General features: G+C 38.0%; 1 protein-coding gene across 4 annotated transcripts in view; it reads right to left on the reverse strand.

Moving 5' to 3' along the window:
• kcnq5b (potassium voltage-gated channel, KQT-like subfamily, member 5b) overlaps positions 1-19,158 on the reverse strand; it is a 109,949-nt gene that overhangs the window by 3,690 nt on the left and 87,101 nt on the right. Inside the window, exons 4-13 of one of the 4 annotated variants that reach the window (XM_015039627.1) lie at positions 17,016-17,194; positions 14,540-14,665; positions 14,063-14,173; positions 13,540-13,635; positions 12,044-12,138; positions 10,092-10,118; positions 6,943-6,999; positions 5,287-5,510; positions 3,278-3,389; positions 1,175-1,306 (exon numbers count right to left, since the gene is read on the reverse strand). In XM_015039627.1, the coding sequence (XP_014895113.1) occupies positions 1,175-1,306; positions 3,278-3,389; positions 5,287-5,510; positions 6,943-6,999; positions 10,092-10,118; positions 12,044-12,138; positions 13,540-13,635; positions 14,063-14,173; positions 14,540-14,665; positions 17,016-17,194 (1,159 nt within the window). The remainder of the gene's footprint in view (positions 1-1,174; positions 1,307-3,277; positions 3,390-5,286; positions 5,511-6,942; positions 7,000-10,091; positions 10,119-12,043; positions 12,139-13,539; positions 13,636-14,062; positions 14,174-14,539; positions 14,666-17,015; positions 17,195-19,158) is intronic. The other 3 variants (XM_015039628.1, XM_015039629.1, XM_015039630.1) reach the window with 3 other exon arrangements.

Genomic DNA, 19,158 nt, shown 5'->3' on the forward strand with positions numbered 1-19,158 from the left:
ACCACGCGCCAACTAACAGGCCCGAGGCATAGTTAATAGTAGTTTCCTTACATATCAATTTAAAAAACAAAAGTAATTTCAAAAGTGCAAGTTAAATTCAGTAACTGCACCCAAGTCTGCGACAGATGTCGTCAGTGTTAGTACAGGATTGACATCATATTTGCTGTGTGAAGGTAAATTTTGTGTGTGTGTGACTGTGACATGCTGTGGCATGAAGCTCCAGACACCTGAGGAACGCCAGAATTTCAACCCGAGGCAGAAGTGGAATTACATCGTTAGTGTTTGTTCAGCGGATCAGAGGACAGAGAAAAGAAAAGATCTGCTTGCCCCTAACAACTCAGTCAATTCAAAGCCACTATTAAAGCCTTGTGTCAGACTGGGGTAGTAAAGTAGCAAACATATTGCATGAGAAGATTTTTAGCTTTAATTGAACACCTTTTACGTAGAGGTTAAGTCTCTCAATGTCTCAGAAGACCCTTGTTCACAACATTAAAAAAGATAAATGGAGATTCTGGAATTACTTTTAATGCATAACACTTAAAAGTGGAAATGCGCCAATCATGTCTTTCCAGGTCAATATAATTCCACGCACAAAAATCATAAATCAATCCACTTTGATAATGAATTCATTTAAAGGAAGAAAACTATTGTTAGTTTTGACGTAATTAAGAAATAGGGCAGAATTTTTTTTTTTTTTTTTTTCCTGTATCTGATCTGGCAAACACAGATCAGATTGCAGATCTCTGGCTGATTAGTTAATTAATTAATCTCTGCTTATGATTGGCTGATAAAAGACTTTAATTTGTTTGCATGATTTGACTGAGTGTCATATGAGGTAAACCCATGTGAGATGGAAAACAGTGAAGGACTATGGGGGGACTTCTGACCCCCTGATGGAGTTTTTCCTCCCCTGGCTGCAAAACACAGACAAAGACGGGGAGGAAACTGTCTTAGCTGCAGTGCTCAGGGTCTTTGGGCCAGTTATCAAGTCCAGCCTGTGAGGAAAGCAAACATATACACACACAGAGGTACACGTGTGCATAAAGAAAATAGATCATATCATTATCTTTATGCGCATTCACAATATGTTTTCTCATAAATACACACAGAAACACATTCATCAGCTCAGAGGCCTCAGGAATGACAGCTTACAGCAGTCAGTTTTTCTTCCTACCTGGTCTGCAGACTCTTGATGCGGCACAGCATGTCCAAGTGACCGGCAGAGTACTGTTCAATCACATCTTTGACATCATACGGACGCAGAGTCTCCTTAAACTTCTTCTTTGCGACGTGAAATTTCATGATCCTGCAGGAAAAAGCAGAGACATTTTCAAATTTCTGTCAAAAGAGGGCGCTCTGACCCAATCAGAAAGGAGAATCTGCTGCTACACCTCAAGGCTATAAAATAAAATGTATCCGTCCGTTTGAATGAGACATGCTAAATCCAGTCCATTAGTTTGTCTACAATAGTCTGAGCACCTGAATATTTTCCTCCTAAATTTTCTAAAAGCATCGTGTGTAGATGTGCTTGCGTATTTTAGCTGTGTGCATGTTACACAATTTCTGTGAAAGGGTTTATTTATCTGTGGTGCCTCAGGGCTGAGCTGAGAATAAATATAAGTCTTCAGAAAAGAAAAGCCAGCAGGCAACAGAATGTAAACCAAGAAGAGAGCTCCTAGGTTTGGTGCTCTCTCCTAACCCAGGAGAAAAGTTATACAAAGATGAACATTAAGCAGATACAAAAGGTGTGAAAAAAAATTACATTTTAGGAACAAGCTCCTTCTTGCTAACATATTTGAATATTGCATAATTAGTACGTAAGGAAAATGCCCCCAAAAAATGAAGAATGTGGACAGAACCGTTCAGCAAGATGTGACTTGTGTGCACATGGTAACAGTGGGTATTACTGCAGCCTGAGAGCAACAAGATTCAAGGTTCATGCATTGGCTACACACTGATTCCCGCCCAAAGACAACTGAAGACAAGAATTGCCCCCAAAATGGATAAGAAAAAAAAAAAAGCCAAAAAATATTGAGCAAAAATTCTATGTCACCTTCTGAGTTTGCTGTACTTTGTTTCTACTTTTGTAATATTTTAAAGTGATCTTGAGAACATTTATCGGAGAAGCAGCCAAGAGGCCCATTGGAAACTCTGGAGGAGTTGCACAGATTTACAGCAACAGGATAACTAATAGCCCTGCACTCCACAAATCTGGTCATTTTAAATAATGTCATTGCTGAAATAAAGCCATTAATGTCCTGCTTGGAGTTTGTCACAAAACCATTCAGGCGACACGGTAAACATGTGGAAGAAGATGCTCTGGTTCAATAAGATCAAAAATTGTCGGTCTGCATGCAAAACACTATATGTGGAAGAAAACTGACAATGCATTTGACCCAGAACAAACCCACCCCACAGTGTTTGTGGCAGCATCATGCTGTGGGCAGATCTTTCTTCAGTAGAAGTTGGTCAGAGTTGATGGGAAGATGAATAAGAAAAAAAAAAAAAAAAAAAAAGGGCATGCCAGTAAGATAACCTGTTAGAGGCTTCAAAAGCCTAAGTTCACTTTCCAGCAGGATGACAACCTTAAAACAGCCAGAACCATATCAGAGCTATATGGTTATATCAAAGCATAGTTTAGCCAAAAACAATTTAATAAAAAAAACACTGTTTTTGTGAATCTGTTACAAGACTTGGATATAGTTGCAGATGATCTCCATCCATTCTGACTGAGTTTAAACTCAATCATAGAAGAATGGATAAAACTTTAGATTTGACAAGATGATTGAGACATACAAAAAAAAAACTGACAACTCGTTGTGCCTTTAATTGCAGTCAAGGTGGTTCTACAAACTATCAATATATATTTACATTTTTTATTTGTATAAGATAAAACATAAACAATAGATCATTTTCGAGTTACCTCAAATCCCATTGAAACATTGCAATGTTGTAAACTACATTTATGAAACTTTAGTGATTTCAAATACATTTGCTAGGCACCGTTGTGTCTTTACTAATCATGCACAAGTTTGCATTGTTTAAAACCGTACTAACTATACTTCCTGCATATAAACTATGCCACGGAGGCTATGCAGCCCCCAAAAAAGAAAACTAAAAAAAGAACGACTTCCGGTCATTTTAGTCCTTTGAGTGCAGACAATCAGGGGAGCTGCTAGACCGCAGTGTGCTGCAATCAGGCTTTGTTTGCATTCAGAACAAAAGGGGAAAGCATTAGCTGGATGGAAAAAGAAAAGCGCAATCTCCTTTGACAAACCTGACAGCTCGGATGACGGTCTTGACGGAGGGCAGCAAGTCTTCCACGGAGATCTCACAGTGGCAGCCCTTGTCATCAAAGGCATCGTCCCCCGTCACAGCGGAGTCTGCTGCTTATGAAACAGGCAGAAGAGAAGGACTGTCCACTTACTTGTACAACGAGCAGGAAACCTATGAACACAACAGCAGCTATCATGCACTGCTTGTGCAGCTGAACCTGAGGTTACCTCATCAAGCCCCTAATCCTGATTTGTATATAGGTGCTGGGTCCAGGAACAAAGCATTTTGGTGCCTCTTTATGTGTCTCATAATGATGACAGGAGGATTTAAAGTGATTGGAGAGGGAAAGAGGGAAGAACCGATTTTTAAGCTTCTGGAACTGCGGACTAGTTGTAAAGAAAAAGGCCTCTGTGTGCCTTTAAGATTTATCGTCAACAGCAGATCTGTTCATGGGCCTTCTGAGTTACGACATCCTGGTGAAGTAAGCAAGGGGTCATGAGCTTGACTGCAGACTCAAATATAAGGACTGTAGTAGTACAGAGCATGTGTGTGAACTCAAACAGCTTGTAGTGCGGCGCATAAATATTGGTTTTGTCTATAATTGAGTCGCATCTAAAGGAAAATATTTAATATTTTGACACTGAGAACGACCTAATCAGCGTGATTTTGACTAACCTGGAATTTGTTTCCATTTAGCCAGCTGTATGGCTCAGACAGCCCAGATAGTCACTGAAATAACACCCCCATCTATCCAGCTGTCCAACATACAACAACTGGTGAAAGGGTGACAGAGAGAGAGAGACAGCCGATTCTCTCTCCTCAGCTGTCTGCCGTGGTTTGGGACAGCAGTTGTGTTGGATAAGGTGGGGAAACAGATGAAATCAACACTTGGAGTGACACATTCTCTTACTGCATGCTTCTACTTTAAAGAAAGAAACAAAAACAAGATGAAGCTTTTAGATTTAAATGAATTTTAAACATTTTTTAGGATTAAAAACTAAATCCATTACTGGATTTCTGACGTCTGCAATGACAGCTTAAAAAGTCTGACGCCTGATTATGTAAAAGGGTTTCACAGCACTGCCGCATTTTTAATGTATGCTTATTTACACTTTTCTAACAAACAGCTGGTCTGACATCAATGACCTTCCAACTGAAGTCCATATTGCAAAGTAGGACATGTTGAGTGTAACCAGGCAGAAACATTAGGCAATGAAAAAAAAATCATTAAAAGTGAAAGCAGGTGATTAGTTATGAAATTTCTATCAACTACACCTAACTGTAGTTGATAGATTCTTAACTGACTAGCTCACAAACTCTTAGCTAAATCCAAGATAGGCATAATTAAACAAAACCGGGAAAGGTGACAGCTGTGTAATAATAAGGCACCTTTGGTATAAATCACTACACAGACAGAAATCTTCAAATAAATAACAGAAACATATCTTGTCTTGGCACCACTCTATTATTTAATTGTCTTGGGTGGCTATTAAAACACATGTATGGTCCAAATTTCTTTTTCTTTATTTAATTTCAAGTTGTCAAGTTCTGCAGATAAGATATTAACTACTGATAAATTCTCCCAAATAACCTACTTATAAAACAAAAACTAAAGAGATTTCTGCTGTTTTGTCTTTTTGGCTAAATTTAATAATTCTGATTAATGGAATACATTTTTAATGTGATATAAAGAAAACCTGAGTAAATAAATAATATTTCTCAAATGATGGTTCTGTTTTATCAGAGGAGGAAATCTATCCAGACCAATCTTGCCCTACATGAAAAACAAACTGCCCTGGGAACTTGCTGAATGGATTGGCCTAACGCTTTTCATACTAGAGCTCTGTAAAGTGTGATTTTTTTATTTATTTTTTATTTTTTTGCTGTTTTTGTTCTTTTGTTTTACGTTTTCTGAAGCATGAATCCTTCTGTGATTTCTGATTGGCACAGCCAAAGCCAATGCCGTAAAGCTCTGAGGGAAACATTCGGTGGGTGTGCGGTGTCACTGACCGTCAGTGGTGGAGCGGGACTGACTCTTGAGCCGGAGCGAAGGTCTGAAGCGCGTGCGGTCGTTGAAGCTCCAGCTCTTTTGAACCTTGGCAGGACTGGTGCTCTCTGTGCCACCGTGGGCCACTGGAGAACGCCGGTCGTTCACAGAGGACGACTGGCGGTTCTTGATGCTCTGACCGCGGGGGCTCGCCATCCTCACACGCTCTTTGAAGCTTAACTTTTGGCTGAAGTTGGAGGACGAGGAGTTGTGCAGACAGAGGTATTTTGGAGTGTGAAAGAGAAAAAAGGTGATGATGTTGGAAGTGAAAGACAGAAAAACATTGGTTAATAATTCAAGCTTCAGCTCAGTAACAGAAATCCGACTCATCTTTTGGTAAAGTTTTGCTTATTTGCGTAGAATTTATGTCATTTAGAGCTTTTTCTGAGATAAGAGTAAATGACTGGAGGGCAGGAGGAAAAGACAAACATGCATATTGATGGGGGTCCTATATATAAAATGCTAGCTCTGCTTTGGGATGATGTATCAGATGTGCAGTGATGATATTAAAGTATTTGTTTTGAACAACTTAGTTAGCAAGACACAAAAGTGGACAAAGGAAAACAAAGTCTCTCCATTGCTTAATTTAGTTTTTAGAAAAGTAGAGCATACTATACTCCAAAATCTCTACATAATTAGAAAATATTACCATAACATGATGCTTTGTGTTAGTCCACTCCATGAACGATTAAAACACATTTATGCTTGTGGTTGTGATACGGGGAATGTCTGGCTCTCTCTCTCTTTCATATGTTTCATACAATATGAAAGTTGTGAAACTTTCACATATTTCATAAACATATTTCATATGTTTACAAGGTCAGGGAATGTTTGAGTGTGCTTAATGCAGAGTAGCAACATGCAAAAGCATGAGCAGTGCAACAAACTCAGGCAGGATTTATTTAAATTGGCTAAGTTCAACGCATTAAACATGGTAATTTTGCTTTCAAGAATAAAATAAACATATTGTCAGCAAATTAATTTAAAAGATCAGTACTTTGTTTCTGCAAAAGTATCCAAATAGCACCGTAAAAAAGTTATAAAAGTTATAAAAAATACTTTTGGTTGTGGAGTAATGCATATTTTGTTCTCATAAGTTCTATTCAAGCTTGGTTTCATAGGCACATTTTGCAATTAGTCATGGTGACTTGTGATCTTTTTCATTGGATTTGATGACAATAAAATGTGAATATTAAAAAAAAAAGAAAACATCAAGTGAGGCAGTGCGTAAGTTCGATTTAGAGAAGTGAGTGAAGGAAAAAAAAAAAAAACGATACCAGAAAAAGCAAGAACATTTCACTCAAGAAAAAGCTCATAAATGTTGATTAATTTACTAAATTTGCAGGTGAGACTGCAACCCGGCACAATTCTTCATCAATTTTCTGGATATAATCAAGCAAACTGGCACATCACTCAGGCACATATCAAGGAAGGCTAATTATTATTTTAAGAGCGACTCATGTTTTCCCGCAGCACTAGCTTGCTCTGGCCTATCTGAGGCTCTGCAGCCTCCAAAGGACGTCCATGCACCAAGAATTAGTCAGCATTCCCAAAAAAAGCAAAACAAAACAAAACAAAAAAAACACATCATGGAACATGGGAGCAGAGATGCCGTGTACCTATGTTTCCGAGCGGTATAACTCCTCAGTAGCTTCTGCTTATTACTATGAATTTTACTAGAAACCAAGGAGAGATAGACACATGATGATTTGTTACTTGATAGGTTTTTTTAAGGTGTGAAAAATGACTTTGAACCTCATTACCTTTTCCACTGTCAGAAAAGAGAGATTCGAGTTATATGAATTCATAGCACAGAGAGTTATATACTACAAGTGTTAATTTCGGTTCATTACGACAATGACTTGCCGCTAACGCAGTATAGAAACCCAATGTTTAGTTGGAGATACTTGGAGAGTCCTAAGCACATTTTTGTAGGCCACAACATAATACATTAGTATTTAAAATACCTTTTCTTTATCTTTTGCCATCCGATTTTCTGTGAAGCCAATTGTGATTTTCATTAACCCTAATTATCTACACAAACGGAAAACCACTTGAAATGCATTTCTCCGTCTGCAACGAATCCATATTGCACGTGCTTCCGTTTCTGAATTAAATTACAGAAATAAATTAAGTTTATGACAAAAGCCCCCACCGAGAATAAAGTAACAGCGGAGTCAGCGCTGATGTTTCGGCATCCCGAGCGCTGGCATTTAGAGGGAGCAGAACAGGAGCTTAGTGGAGGAAAATTAACATCTACTGCAGAACCGTCCAAAAAAGGCTGCAATTTGGTGACTCATGCACTTCATGTCGATATCACTCCTTTAACCATGTGAATTCCAGCAGGCCATGGCAACAAGTGCTTGAATCACAGCATGAGGCCAGGAACCTTTTTGCAGAGTCTTGTGAATCTCTATTTGCTTGTTTCATTGTCATTTACGCATTGCCTGTGCTGCATTTTTGTTCCTAAGCGCATAATATTCTATGGATTTATTTTATGGATAAAGTAATACAGTTGCAGCCCACTGTGTGCAGAGGTTTCTGGATCCCTCCTGGGCTTATCCATCCCGATGCTTCGGCATATTGCGCACAGGGCACGATTCAGGCTTTTTAATCTACCTATTCAATGACTTTCACATTATGAACAACAAATGTGACGGCATCTGTGCTGCTGTGGTTCTTCACAGACAAACATTTACTCTGTTTCATAACTGCAAACACAAAACATATTACATCACACTGGCCTTGCTGCCCTAATCGCTATCCTCCCATAATGATTCTGGAAATTCATCAACACCATTAATACATACCCTTTAGATAAATGTGCTGTATAAATACAGACAAACAAAGAAGAATAGCTCATAAAAAAAAAAAAATTAAAGGCTACCTGAGGCAAGTAATCGCTGAGAAAAAGACAAATATGTTTATATGCGTTTGGGTAGGTTTTATTTTTGTCCCAAATAAAAAAAAAATAAATAAAAAAAAAATGTTTTTGGCGCTATTGTTTTTGAGATGAAGCACTAAACAAACAGAAGCACCAATGAGTCATTGAGCGCCTGAGTAAAAACAGCTTTTAGTGGACTAAAATATCATTACCCTCTGCCTTTAGCTGCTCTGATTAGATCAACTTTGTTGTGTCAATGCGGTTAACACAGCCTGGCTGATAGTGTTTTTTTTCTGAAAGTGTTTTTGATCTCTCTGTTACTGCAGAAAGATCAATGAAATTCTCCAAACCTTCGTGTGAAAAAAGGGAGTTTTTATCTAAGCAAAAACTGTTTTTTATATGAAGATAATGTATCATTGAAAGCAATTCTGCACCTAATTAGATCAACTTTGTGACGTCTTCCAATGTATGATTGCTGCATAAAGTTACACAATGCAGAACAACTAAGAATATTTGGTAGAAGACCAAATAAGTTGCCTTTGCATTTTTGCCCTTATTCACTGTAATAAATGCATTTAAAACATGCAACATAGAAATAACTTTTCAAAAAGAATGTAATCACATGACAAGTCCTCCTAATTGTATAAATCTTTTAAAATTGCTGTTTATGAAGACAAAAGGAGGGATTTCAGGTTTTTTTTTATTATGACAGCTAATCATTTTTTCAAAATAACTTTTTATAGTTTCCTTTCAAGCTGCACTTGTCAAAATGAACTGTACGATGTGCTGAATGAGTCATTCACAAACACAAAGAGTTAAGTCTCCTGAGGATATTTAATCACTTGTACAGAGTATTTCCTCATCTTCTGGCTATTAGAGTTTCAAAGCACATCATTTCTCTTTGATGAGGATGGGAAACAGTAAGTTGTGTCCCGTCAGCAGGATTTTTGTTTCCCAGTCATAATTAAAAACAAAGGGTCATCCTGCAATAAATGACAACAACAACAACTGGTTATTTGTTGATATTTGTCAGACTGACAGTACTACTAGAAATATGATTATTCCACTGTCAGTTCAACGAAAGTGTTAATAAATGATGAGTTTGTGAGTCAAAGTCTGACTGAATTTAATGAGTACTGTTTAACAGCACAGTTGGTTCCAATTAATATAATTGATGTGATCAAGTGACACATCATAATCATTTCTACTCATAATCATTTGAGCAGAAATGATTATGTTTGTAAGACTCTGAACTCTATGCATTGACATGTTTGTAGTACTTTTTATTGCTGCTTATTACTGCTTTTTTGTAATAAATACCACAGCATTTTACGATAAAATGTGAAGTTCATATCCTCCCGCCCCCATCTTAAATGCTTGATAATAAAAATTTACAAGAGGAAATAAAGTTAGGTAAACAATGGTTAAAACTTTGACCAAATCAGGAAAAAAGTAGATACAAACAATGGCACTGATTAAGTTAGTAATATAATGACAATGTGCTTCCATATCAGCGGGGTACTTTAATAAATCAGTATTTGCAAAACTTAACGCCTTCCTTATTCTAGAATAACATGACTGCAGGATTTTGCAGGGTTTGGTACCAAAAGTACATTTCATCCAAGTTAAAAAAATACAATCAATATAACGGCAATATAAGAATCCCGTCTCGTTTGCAGCTGAATATATTGATTGAGGTGTCTCAAATAATGGCGGCAGCAAGATATATATATATATATATATATTTTATTCTGATTGTTACAAATAAATGGCAGTAATGGCTAAGTGCTGGGGCAGAAGGCAACTACACAGAGTCATCCTCGGTCCTGAAATCAAATTTCTAACACCAACTAGCAGCGAATCTGCAGTGAAAAAGGTACAAACCTGGTGGTTGACTCTCCCTGATCCTTCCTGGAGTTGGCAGATGAGAAAAAGAGAGAAAAAAAATATGAGAAAACATTTTATACATGGCTTCTCTAACATATTTTCCTAATTATCTATTAATAATAATAATGATAATAATAATAACAAAGCTCAAAAGAAAGAAAAATGGTGTTTTTGCATATTTTAGTCTAATGGAAGAGCCTGCAGTTACAGCTAATGATGCCGCATTTTGAATGAATGAAATATGAACTGAATTTAGCCATTGGTAACAATTTATTTTTACACAGAATGAAAATCTTTCAGAACGCTCATGTCTGGAAAAAAATATTAATATTATTTACTGAACTTCAGTAAATAATGTGGGAAACTATCAACTGTTTCTCATTGTAAGTTAATGTGGTGATAGTTTCATTTTAGTGGCGTCTTTTTTGACGTGTTAAAAAAAAAGTCTATGGTAGTCGGGCTTAGCTGGAGATCTAATTACAAACTAACTACATAAACGGATACTTTCCTCATCTTCTAATGGTTCTTAAGATTTTAGCCCACATATTGAGTCAATTGATGTAGCACTGAACCCTACTTTTGATGGTGCTTTCTATTTGTGGGGAGCTCAGCTTGTACTTTTCTAGCCAACATGACAAACTGGATGTAGATGTAACAATTGGTATGATGTATTGAAACCAGTGGGTGTCGAAAGCTGGGGGGTAGGGCAAAACCTTTGCACTCAAGATTTATTAGTAGAAAACTAAAACTTGCAAAAACAACAATGTGTTTCTTAGAATCAGCAAGATAGAAACGTTTTTTTGCCGAGGCACTGTTCCAGCAACTGCAGCCTTTACAAGTACTCATAATTTACAGAAGGCAACACACTAATTACTGGGATGCATCTCAGAAAGAAAAATAAAATAGCAAAACACACACTAACTACTGCAGCATGCAAATGGGAAAAAGAAACAAAAATATTCTTTGAGAAGGAGAAAGTTGTGTTTTTTCACTAGTCAATGTTTCTTCTCTTTTTTTAACTCATGTCTTTATAAATGCCCATTTTATGCTCCAACAATAGTTTCACTGGAAAAGTCAGCGAAACATTTGGGTGAACAGACACATCTGAATAATAAATGGGCCTTTCTTTTTTTGAGATATTAATGTCATAAAATAAGTTCTTGTTTCTTGCTTTAAGGTTTTTCAAACATCTTTTTATTGACACCATTACACAAGACAGACCAGAATTGATAAGCGAACAGAGACGTCCAATAACTCTTCTACAGACGGATTATTGTTCCCCATCTTTAAAGGGACGGGTCAGCTTTTATTAAAATGGGGTTCTGCAGAAAGGCTACGAACATTGAGTATCTTAATCACAACAGACGACTCCCCGAACAATGGAGGAATGGAGATTAACATTCACCCAGGGATTTCAGATGCTGAGCCAGACAGAATCAATCAGTTTATGACATCCTAAAACAACTCCAGGCTCAAACTTGTCATAGCAGTTTATGTGGCTACTACTTTAAAAACCTTTACAGCTCCATCAGGTTGTACTGGGATTCACTTTGCGTTCTTCTTCCCTTGTTAATAACAGTCTCCTGTTTTTGTTTACTAAATTTTGCTCTTCTGAGCAACAGACACAGGAAGACTGTACCTTGTGCCGTTTTATTTTAAGAGAGCTGAAGAACCTCAAATTCAAAGATTGATTGGTGCGGTAGTGGTGAGAAGGGATTGTTGCTTGAGATTTTAGGATTCAAATTGACTTTTGGATGTAAGTTTAGGTTTATGCAATAAAAGATAGATGGAGGATCAATAATTATGGAAGGCTGAGTAATAAATCTGATATGGGAAATATGTAATATACGTTCGACTGCAACAAAAGTAATTCTTCTTAAATCAGAAATCCAAGAGAGAGTGTGACAAAAACACCAAATATAGACATCAGCTGTCATAGTTGTACCTACTTTGTAGGGCTGCAGGTATGCAGCGCCTTCAAGTGAGGCTTCCAGGTAGCAACGGAAACCGAGTTCTCATCAGCTGCATAACTACGCCAAACACACTGCATGCAGAACACAAACAGAAAACACCCCCCCACCCGAAATAAGGGTAAATACGAAGCAAAAAAACAAACAAGTAAATCAGGGTCAAAGAGGGCACCATAAAGACGAGCACAAAGTAGATCAGGACAATGATAAAACTAATGAAGACAGGTGATTAGTGAAAAAGAAAAAAAAAAGAAAAACACACAGGTGTGTCACACATCTGGCCCCGGATGCAGGTCAGGCATGGATACATGCCTGTTGATTGGCAGGAGGCTCTCATAGTGCCGCCACGTGGCATCCAGATAGGGCCTGTCAGTGGAGTAATAACGCCACGCAGCCTGGTGTAACAGTGAGATGCACAAGATGAAGAGACGACGTATGAGCAAAAGAGGAGAGCAAAGAAGAAAAGAAAGCATGAGGGGAAATGTGAAGAGGAGAGGAAGAAGTAAAGGGAAGAAGATTGGTGTATTTTTTGGAAGAATGTGTGTAAAAACAGATTTTAGAGGCTACCCCTGGGTGAAGATGGAGGCGGCTAGAGAGAATGAGATTTACTGTCCAAAAAGGTCTAGGATGGAAAAAAGAGAAGCTGGAGGATGAAAAAGTAAACATGTTTAAAAATCACATTCATTAAAATTCAGATATTAAGGTACAATACCTTGCAACATTCTTCTTATTATTATTATTATTTTCATTGTTTTGTCATTACAGCCACAAACTGCAATGTAGAGTATTGGGATTTCTTGTAATGCAGCTCAAAGTGGTACAGAACGGTGGAAGGAAGATGGCGTCTAGTTTCAACAGTTTTTTCACCAATGAAAATCTGAAAAAAGAGACTCAATACTTTGTAGAAACGTCCTATTACAGGGATTGAATGGAACTGGATGCCACAGTTAGTAGTTCTTTTTTTTAATATACAACATATTTTTAAAAACTGTTTTCTTTCTATTTCACAAATATGCACTACTTTGCCCTGGTCTATAAAGGAACGTCAGACCGGATTGATCCGGAGTCGTTGAGGATCGGTTTTCTGCATGAATCACACATGAATCAATGTTACTTTCTCAGCCCAGCGTTAAATTCTTCAGAGGACGTATAATGAACTACTTATTTGATTCAAGTGTGCAGAAGCAGAGACACATCTGAAAGTTGCAGGGCCCTTAAAAGACTGGATGCTGACACCTGTGGCCTAGCAAATAAAATCCCAATAAATATACTGCAGTATAATGGTTGTAGCATGACGGAATGTAATGTGAATACTTTTGCACAATAATGTAAACTTTTGCTCCTCTTTAGTCAAACCAGTTCCAGTCCTGGTTCAGTTCTTGTGCTGCACATGGCAATGAAGAGGTTTTGTTACCACGGATGAGATTTTAAAGAACAGATTCAGGAAAAGGGTCCCTAAGAAATTCAAACTTTACCTGGATGAGGTAGGCTGCAGGGTTCCTCCTCTTCTCAAAGTGCTTTTGTCTGTGCTGCTCCTGGACCTTCAGGGCAAAGCCTGAGCCCAGAATACCCTGACGAGACATGCATCAGTTGGTTCTCTCTCATATACACATAGATTTCAGTATTTTCCTTAAACTAAATCAAAAAATATAGACACATTCAGTTCATTTGTGGCAAAAAGTAAGGCATTTCAGTCGCTTTTGCCATTTTCCTGTATTGATGACTTAACTTTAAGTGTACAAAACCACACACTCCAATCATTAATAAACAAAAGAAGCTTAAATGTTTCAAATCTGGTACACGCAGAACCACAGATGCGTCCAAAATATGTAAAACGAGAGGTCATGAAGTACATATGTTATATTTTTACCGTTACTGAAGGTTACTCAAAACTCAGCACAGTCACAGTCCTTTCACTGTTTTCATCGGCACCAAATCCATGAAATAAATACCATTAAAAAAAAAAAAAACACACACACAGAGAGGGAAAATACTTACAGCAGGCAAGGCAAAGAAGGAAATACCCAGGAGTGCGAACCCTGCGGACAGCATCCGTCCTGTCCATGTCTTTGGTGTCTTGTCTCCATAGCCGATGGTTGTTAGAGTAATCTGTGGCAGCAAAAAAAAAAAAAAAAAATCATTATTAGTTTGTAAGAACATTTGTGTGGTGTATCTCTTTATAAATGCAAAATATTCTACATAATTTGAAAGCGTTTACATTTAAATGCTTTAAAAATGACCTTTTTTGCTACGAAGTTTTCTCACAGACATATTGAATAAGGAAACAAAAAAAGAGAGACATTTTAAGCATTCAAAGTAGTAAAACTACAGAGAAACTACTTTATCAGCTGAACTTCACTGCTCCAAGACATTCAACTGATATATTGGGTTGATGCCTAGAAACTTTCAGGATGACGCCTTTCTTTTGCTACTTTTTTGAACACTGGCATTTACAGCTAATTCCTCAAAGCTTACCGTGCCCCACCACAACGCATCGGCATAGGTGGCAAACTCTTTGTTGAACTTGTTCTCCACAAGGTAGACGAGGAACGAAGAGAAGATCAAAACCAGGAAGCCGATGTACCAGGCAGTCACCAGCTCCTGCAGGAAGGAAATCAGAGGAAGCATTCACGTTTAACTGTGGCTAAATAACAGAATTAAATCCATGTCTTTTATGAAAGGAATCATTCGTTCTCTCACTTTTAAAATTAAATTATTTTCTAAAGATTGGACACCAGAGGTGTCATTTTTTTTTATTAAGTCCAAGTCGTGTCTGAACCGTTGAAGCTGTGAGAAAGTGAGACTTCCTGCAGGCATTTTCAAAGTTGCTCCTTTTTATCCTTTACAGCTGTAGACCTGTCTGTCAGGAAATGTGCTGGCTTTCAAAATGTTGGCAGTGTTAAGATAAGAGCCTAAATAAAGGTCATGACTTTTTTGTAATGCTTGCTGCACCACCAACGCTAATTGCTAATTTAAAAACTTAAAGCAAGTTTATAATCCCACGTCTGTTATTTTGTCTAAGCAAAACCCACTTTTACAGTGACTGCTCTCACACTAGCAAAGTCAAGTTGCCTAAGCTCTTGATATATTCCTAATGACTCCTCACTGCAGGAAGGCTAGAAAAAGAAATATGTGTTTATAATTCCAGTTATTTAAGAAAAGCTGGAATCAGTTTTACAAAAATCTGGGATGAAAATTTTGTCTTAAAGTTTGATTTATGGATCTTTGTTAATAAGGATTTCATTTAACTTCTGCAGATGTTGTAAGTGGTCTGGCACTACGAGATGTTTACTAGCACCAACCAACACTTTGCTAATCTCACGTCATTTAAAACAGTCATTTGAAACTTTGTTTGCAGCTAAAAGCTAAAATAGTAAATGTACATGTGGCAACATCTCATTGAGGTAACAACAGGACATAAATGCAGCCATGTGATCCTTTTATGAGTTGCGTTTTCTCCTCAAAGATCCACTCGAAACAAATTTTGCGGCCAAAAGCTTGCCCACAGTCAGATGCAGGAGCGGAATCAAAGAATTTGTATAAGACGCGTTGTCGTCTTGTACTCAACCTCGACCTGTTTGTGTAGTGTGAAACATTTTACCAGGAGGAGTCTATCTGAATGCGCCGCTTTGAAAGAGCAAAGAAAAGCAGAAATGACCCACTGTGGTTTCTACACAAATATGTCAGGCAGAAATAAAAGAGAAAAGGTTTGTGTGGGCTGTAGGAGGTGAAGGCAGATGGATTATAGTGAGTCAAAGGAAAAGAGCAGGAAGTGGAGGGGAAACTGTGCTAGAAATGTTTTGGCCGGAGCTCTGAGTTTAAATTTAACTAGATTTTCAACACATAGTTGCAGGATTAAAAGCACAAATTAAACTGGTTCCCTTATGTTTTCAGATTATTGTTTTAAATAACTATGTTTTATTTATTTTTCAGGTGTAGATGAAGAGTATATGTATTGATTCATATGTGAAAGATCTCACCGTTATGTTTCTGTGATGTCACATGACATTTATCTATTATTAAAAGATAGCCTACAATTATACTTTTTTCCAGGATTTCAAACTTTCTTTAAAAAAAAGTATATATGTACATAGAATTATATATGTAGAATGCAGATCTTCACGCTCACAGTATAGACAAAACTTCAATGCAATTTGCAATTTTGCCGTTTTTACGTCTAACTAGTATTTTGGACCTTACGTGTGTAATATCAATCAATTAAGTTTATATGTATAGCAGATTTGAGCAACAAGGCAGTTCAAACTGCTTTACATCTTAAAAAACATAAACATACAAAGTAATAAAAAAAACACCATACAGTCAACAATAGAGAAAACCAATAACAAACATCGATGTTTCATTTATTATGTTTGAAAAGGAGATGGATTTTTAGTCTTTATTTAAAATAACTCAGTTTTTCGGCTACTTTGCAGTTTTCTGGAAGTTTATTCTAGATTTGTGGTGCATAGAAGCTGAATGCCGCTTCTCCTCATTTGGTTCTGGGGATACACAGCAGAATCAGATCCAGAAGACCTGGTTGATCTGGAAGATTGATGCAACAACAGCAGATCTATAATGTATTGTGTTATTGTGTTGCTAAGCCGTTTAGTGATTTGTAAACTAACAGCAGTAGTTTAAAGCTATGGGGAGCTCTAACTTTCTGGTTTTAGGAAAGTTCTGGATCAGCTGATTTTTTCATAAATTCTAAATTAAAGCCTGACACAGAAGAGAAACGTTTGGTATTTGTGTGTGTGTGTGTGTGTGTGTGTGTGTGTGTGTGTGTGTGTGTGTGTGTGTGTGTGTGTGTGTGTGTATGTGTATAACTTTAGGTCTAGGTTGTTGTTTTTTTTTTGTGTGTTTGTTTGTTTTTGGCTTATCGGAAACCTGACCAATCAAAGCTTTACCGGCAGTCCATTCAGTGTGATTCTCGGTGTGTTTTGTTTCTGCTGACCTTACTGTGCGCGTACACAACGGATCCCAACAGCTTCCAGGTCCCACCTCTTCGGTCCATCCGAACCATCCGAAGAATCTGCAGGAAACGCAAGCTGCGCAGGACTGAGGTGGCAAACATGTTGGTCTGGCTGCCTGCCGACGACACCACTGCCACTGACGCGATCAGCACTATGATGTCTGGAGAAGCCAGGCGGAAGAAAAGGTAAAACACAGAAAAAGAGAAGAGAATTATTGTAAAGGAACAAAATAAAAACACTTTCTCTGTCTTAATTTAGTTTAATTTTCATTGGTCTGATTGACGCAATGTTCTTATTACAAGAGCTACAAGAGCTGGCATCCACAACAGTACAATAACTTTGACTCATTTGATGCTGTAAAGTCATAATGTCATCAGATAGTTCTGCTGCTGGCACAAACAGGACTGCACAGAGCGAAGTAAAATTTCTCATGCTCTGCCGCATATTGTAAAATGTTCTGCAAACTGTGACAATCAGATGCACAAACAAGATCTCAGGCAGGCAGACAGACATGACTCAACGGAAGTTCACACAGAAACCACACGTAATAAATACATAACATCGAACCCACAGAGAACCGCTGCAGCAATCAGCTCCTGTGACTTTGTCTCTTGTCGTCCCTCCACTGCGCCGTGTCCCGTCTCAGAGACATGCCAAGGAAAACTCGCACACACAACTTTTGCTTTTTATATTCTCTTTGTGCGAGTTCAGAAGCAGCTTGAAAAATATGTGTGTGGGGGTTGGGAGGACCATAGCGTTGCACAGAGTTCAAGACCCTTTGGGGTTTACATAGAGCACATAACCTGAATTACCCCATGTTGAAAAATAAAAGTATTTCTGTTCTATTCTATTCATTTTCTGCATTTTGTCTCTACATAGATTAGTTTGCTCAGGTTTTTCATTAGTACTTTACTTTAATTTGTGTGTCTGTTTAAAACTGAATACATTCCGAGTGTTACAGTGCAGTAGCACTTAACACTCAATTCTAATGAAGTTTATTTGTATCATGCAAAACAGCAGATGCAACAAACAATTCAAAAAAGGCTCAACACAGCTAATACTACAAAAGGTTTTTCAAAAATGTATTTGTAAAAGGTCACTTTTGATTACTTCTGCAGTCTGTAGATTATTCAACCCCTTCATGAACAAAATTGTTAAGTACAGCACCCTAATTCCATTATATGACCAGCTTCTGGGAGTATTCCCGAGGAACCTCATCCCACTCTTCCTGGGCAGAGACCTCTGGTTCATTAATGTTGTCGTGTTTGTGTGCTGCACCCGCCCTTTTCAAATCCTACCAGAACATTTTAGCATGTTAAGTGACATAAGTATGAAGGGCAACCAAGTAGGAAATCTTCTGAAACCAAGCCGTGGTAGATGTTGAGGCATGCTGTGATCAGTGCTCTATTTAAATATCCAATTATGTCCAAGCTTCAGCTTTCTCTAAGACAGAGGTTCCTAAACTGTGGGGTGCGCCCCCTAGGGGGGCGCCATGTTATTGCAGGGGGGGCGCGGGATGCCGTCTGGATGAAAAAAAAAAAACATGAACACTGTATGCGCTGGGTTTTTACCTTAGAATGGCCAACTCTGTTATTCCTATGTCAATTTGATACAGTAGAGGCTTCCACACTACCCATATTTGTGTCCTCTGTCACTTTTATCAGTTAAAACTGTTTAATCCGTTGTTAACATGTTGTAACCTGTTTTTCCGAGCCGCCTTTAAACGCAACATGAACGCTGAGACGCTCCGGCTGGGTTTCCACCTGTGAAGGAGACCTGCTGCTGCTGTGGAGCTACGTAGGTTTGTGTTAGAATCACGGCAGCAAACCAGCAAAACGCAAAGAACTTTTCACAGTTTTTCCCTCCAAACTAACCGACTGAGTTGAGTAAAACTGCTGATGCAGGTAATGTTAGCTAAAAGATGACTAGCTAATGTTAGCTAAAAGATGACTAGCTAATATCAATACATAACCTTAAGCTTAACAAGTACCTTGTAGGCTACCCATGTTGGTGTCTATTTTCAGCTACGTACATTCATTTTGCCCCCAAAAAAGTCGATTGCTCCCCACCCCCCGTCACACGCGTCGTTTCAACCAGACAGCCATTTGTAATCCATAGGGGTGG

The sequence above is a fragment of the Poecilia latipinna genome, unplaced genomic scaffold (assembly GCF_001443285.1).
Source record: "Poecilia latipinna isolate Pla-1442-1.1 unplaced genomic scaffold, P_latipinna-1.0 Scaffold478, whole genome shotgun sequence".
Taxonomy (NCBI): Eukaryota; Metazoa; Chordata; class Actinopteri; order Cyprinodontiformes; family Poeciliidae; genus Poecilia; species Poecilia latipinna.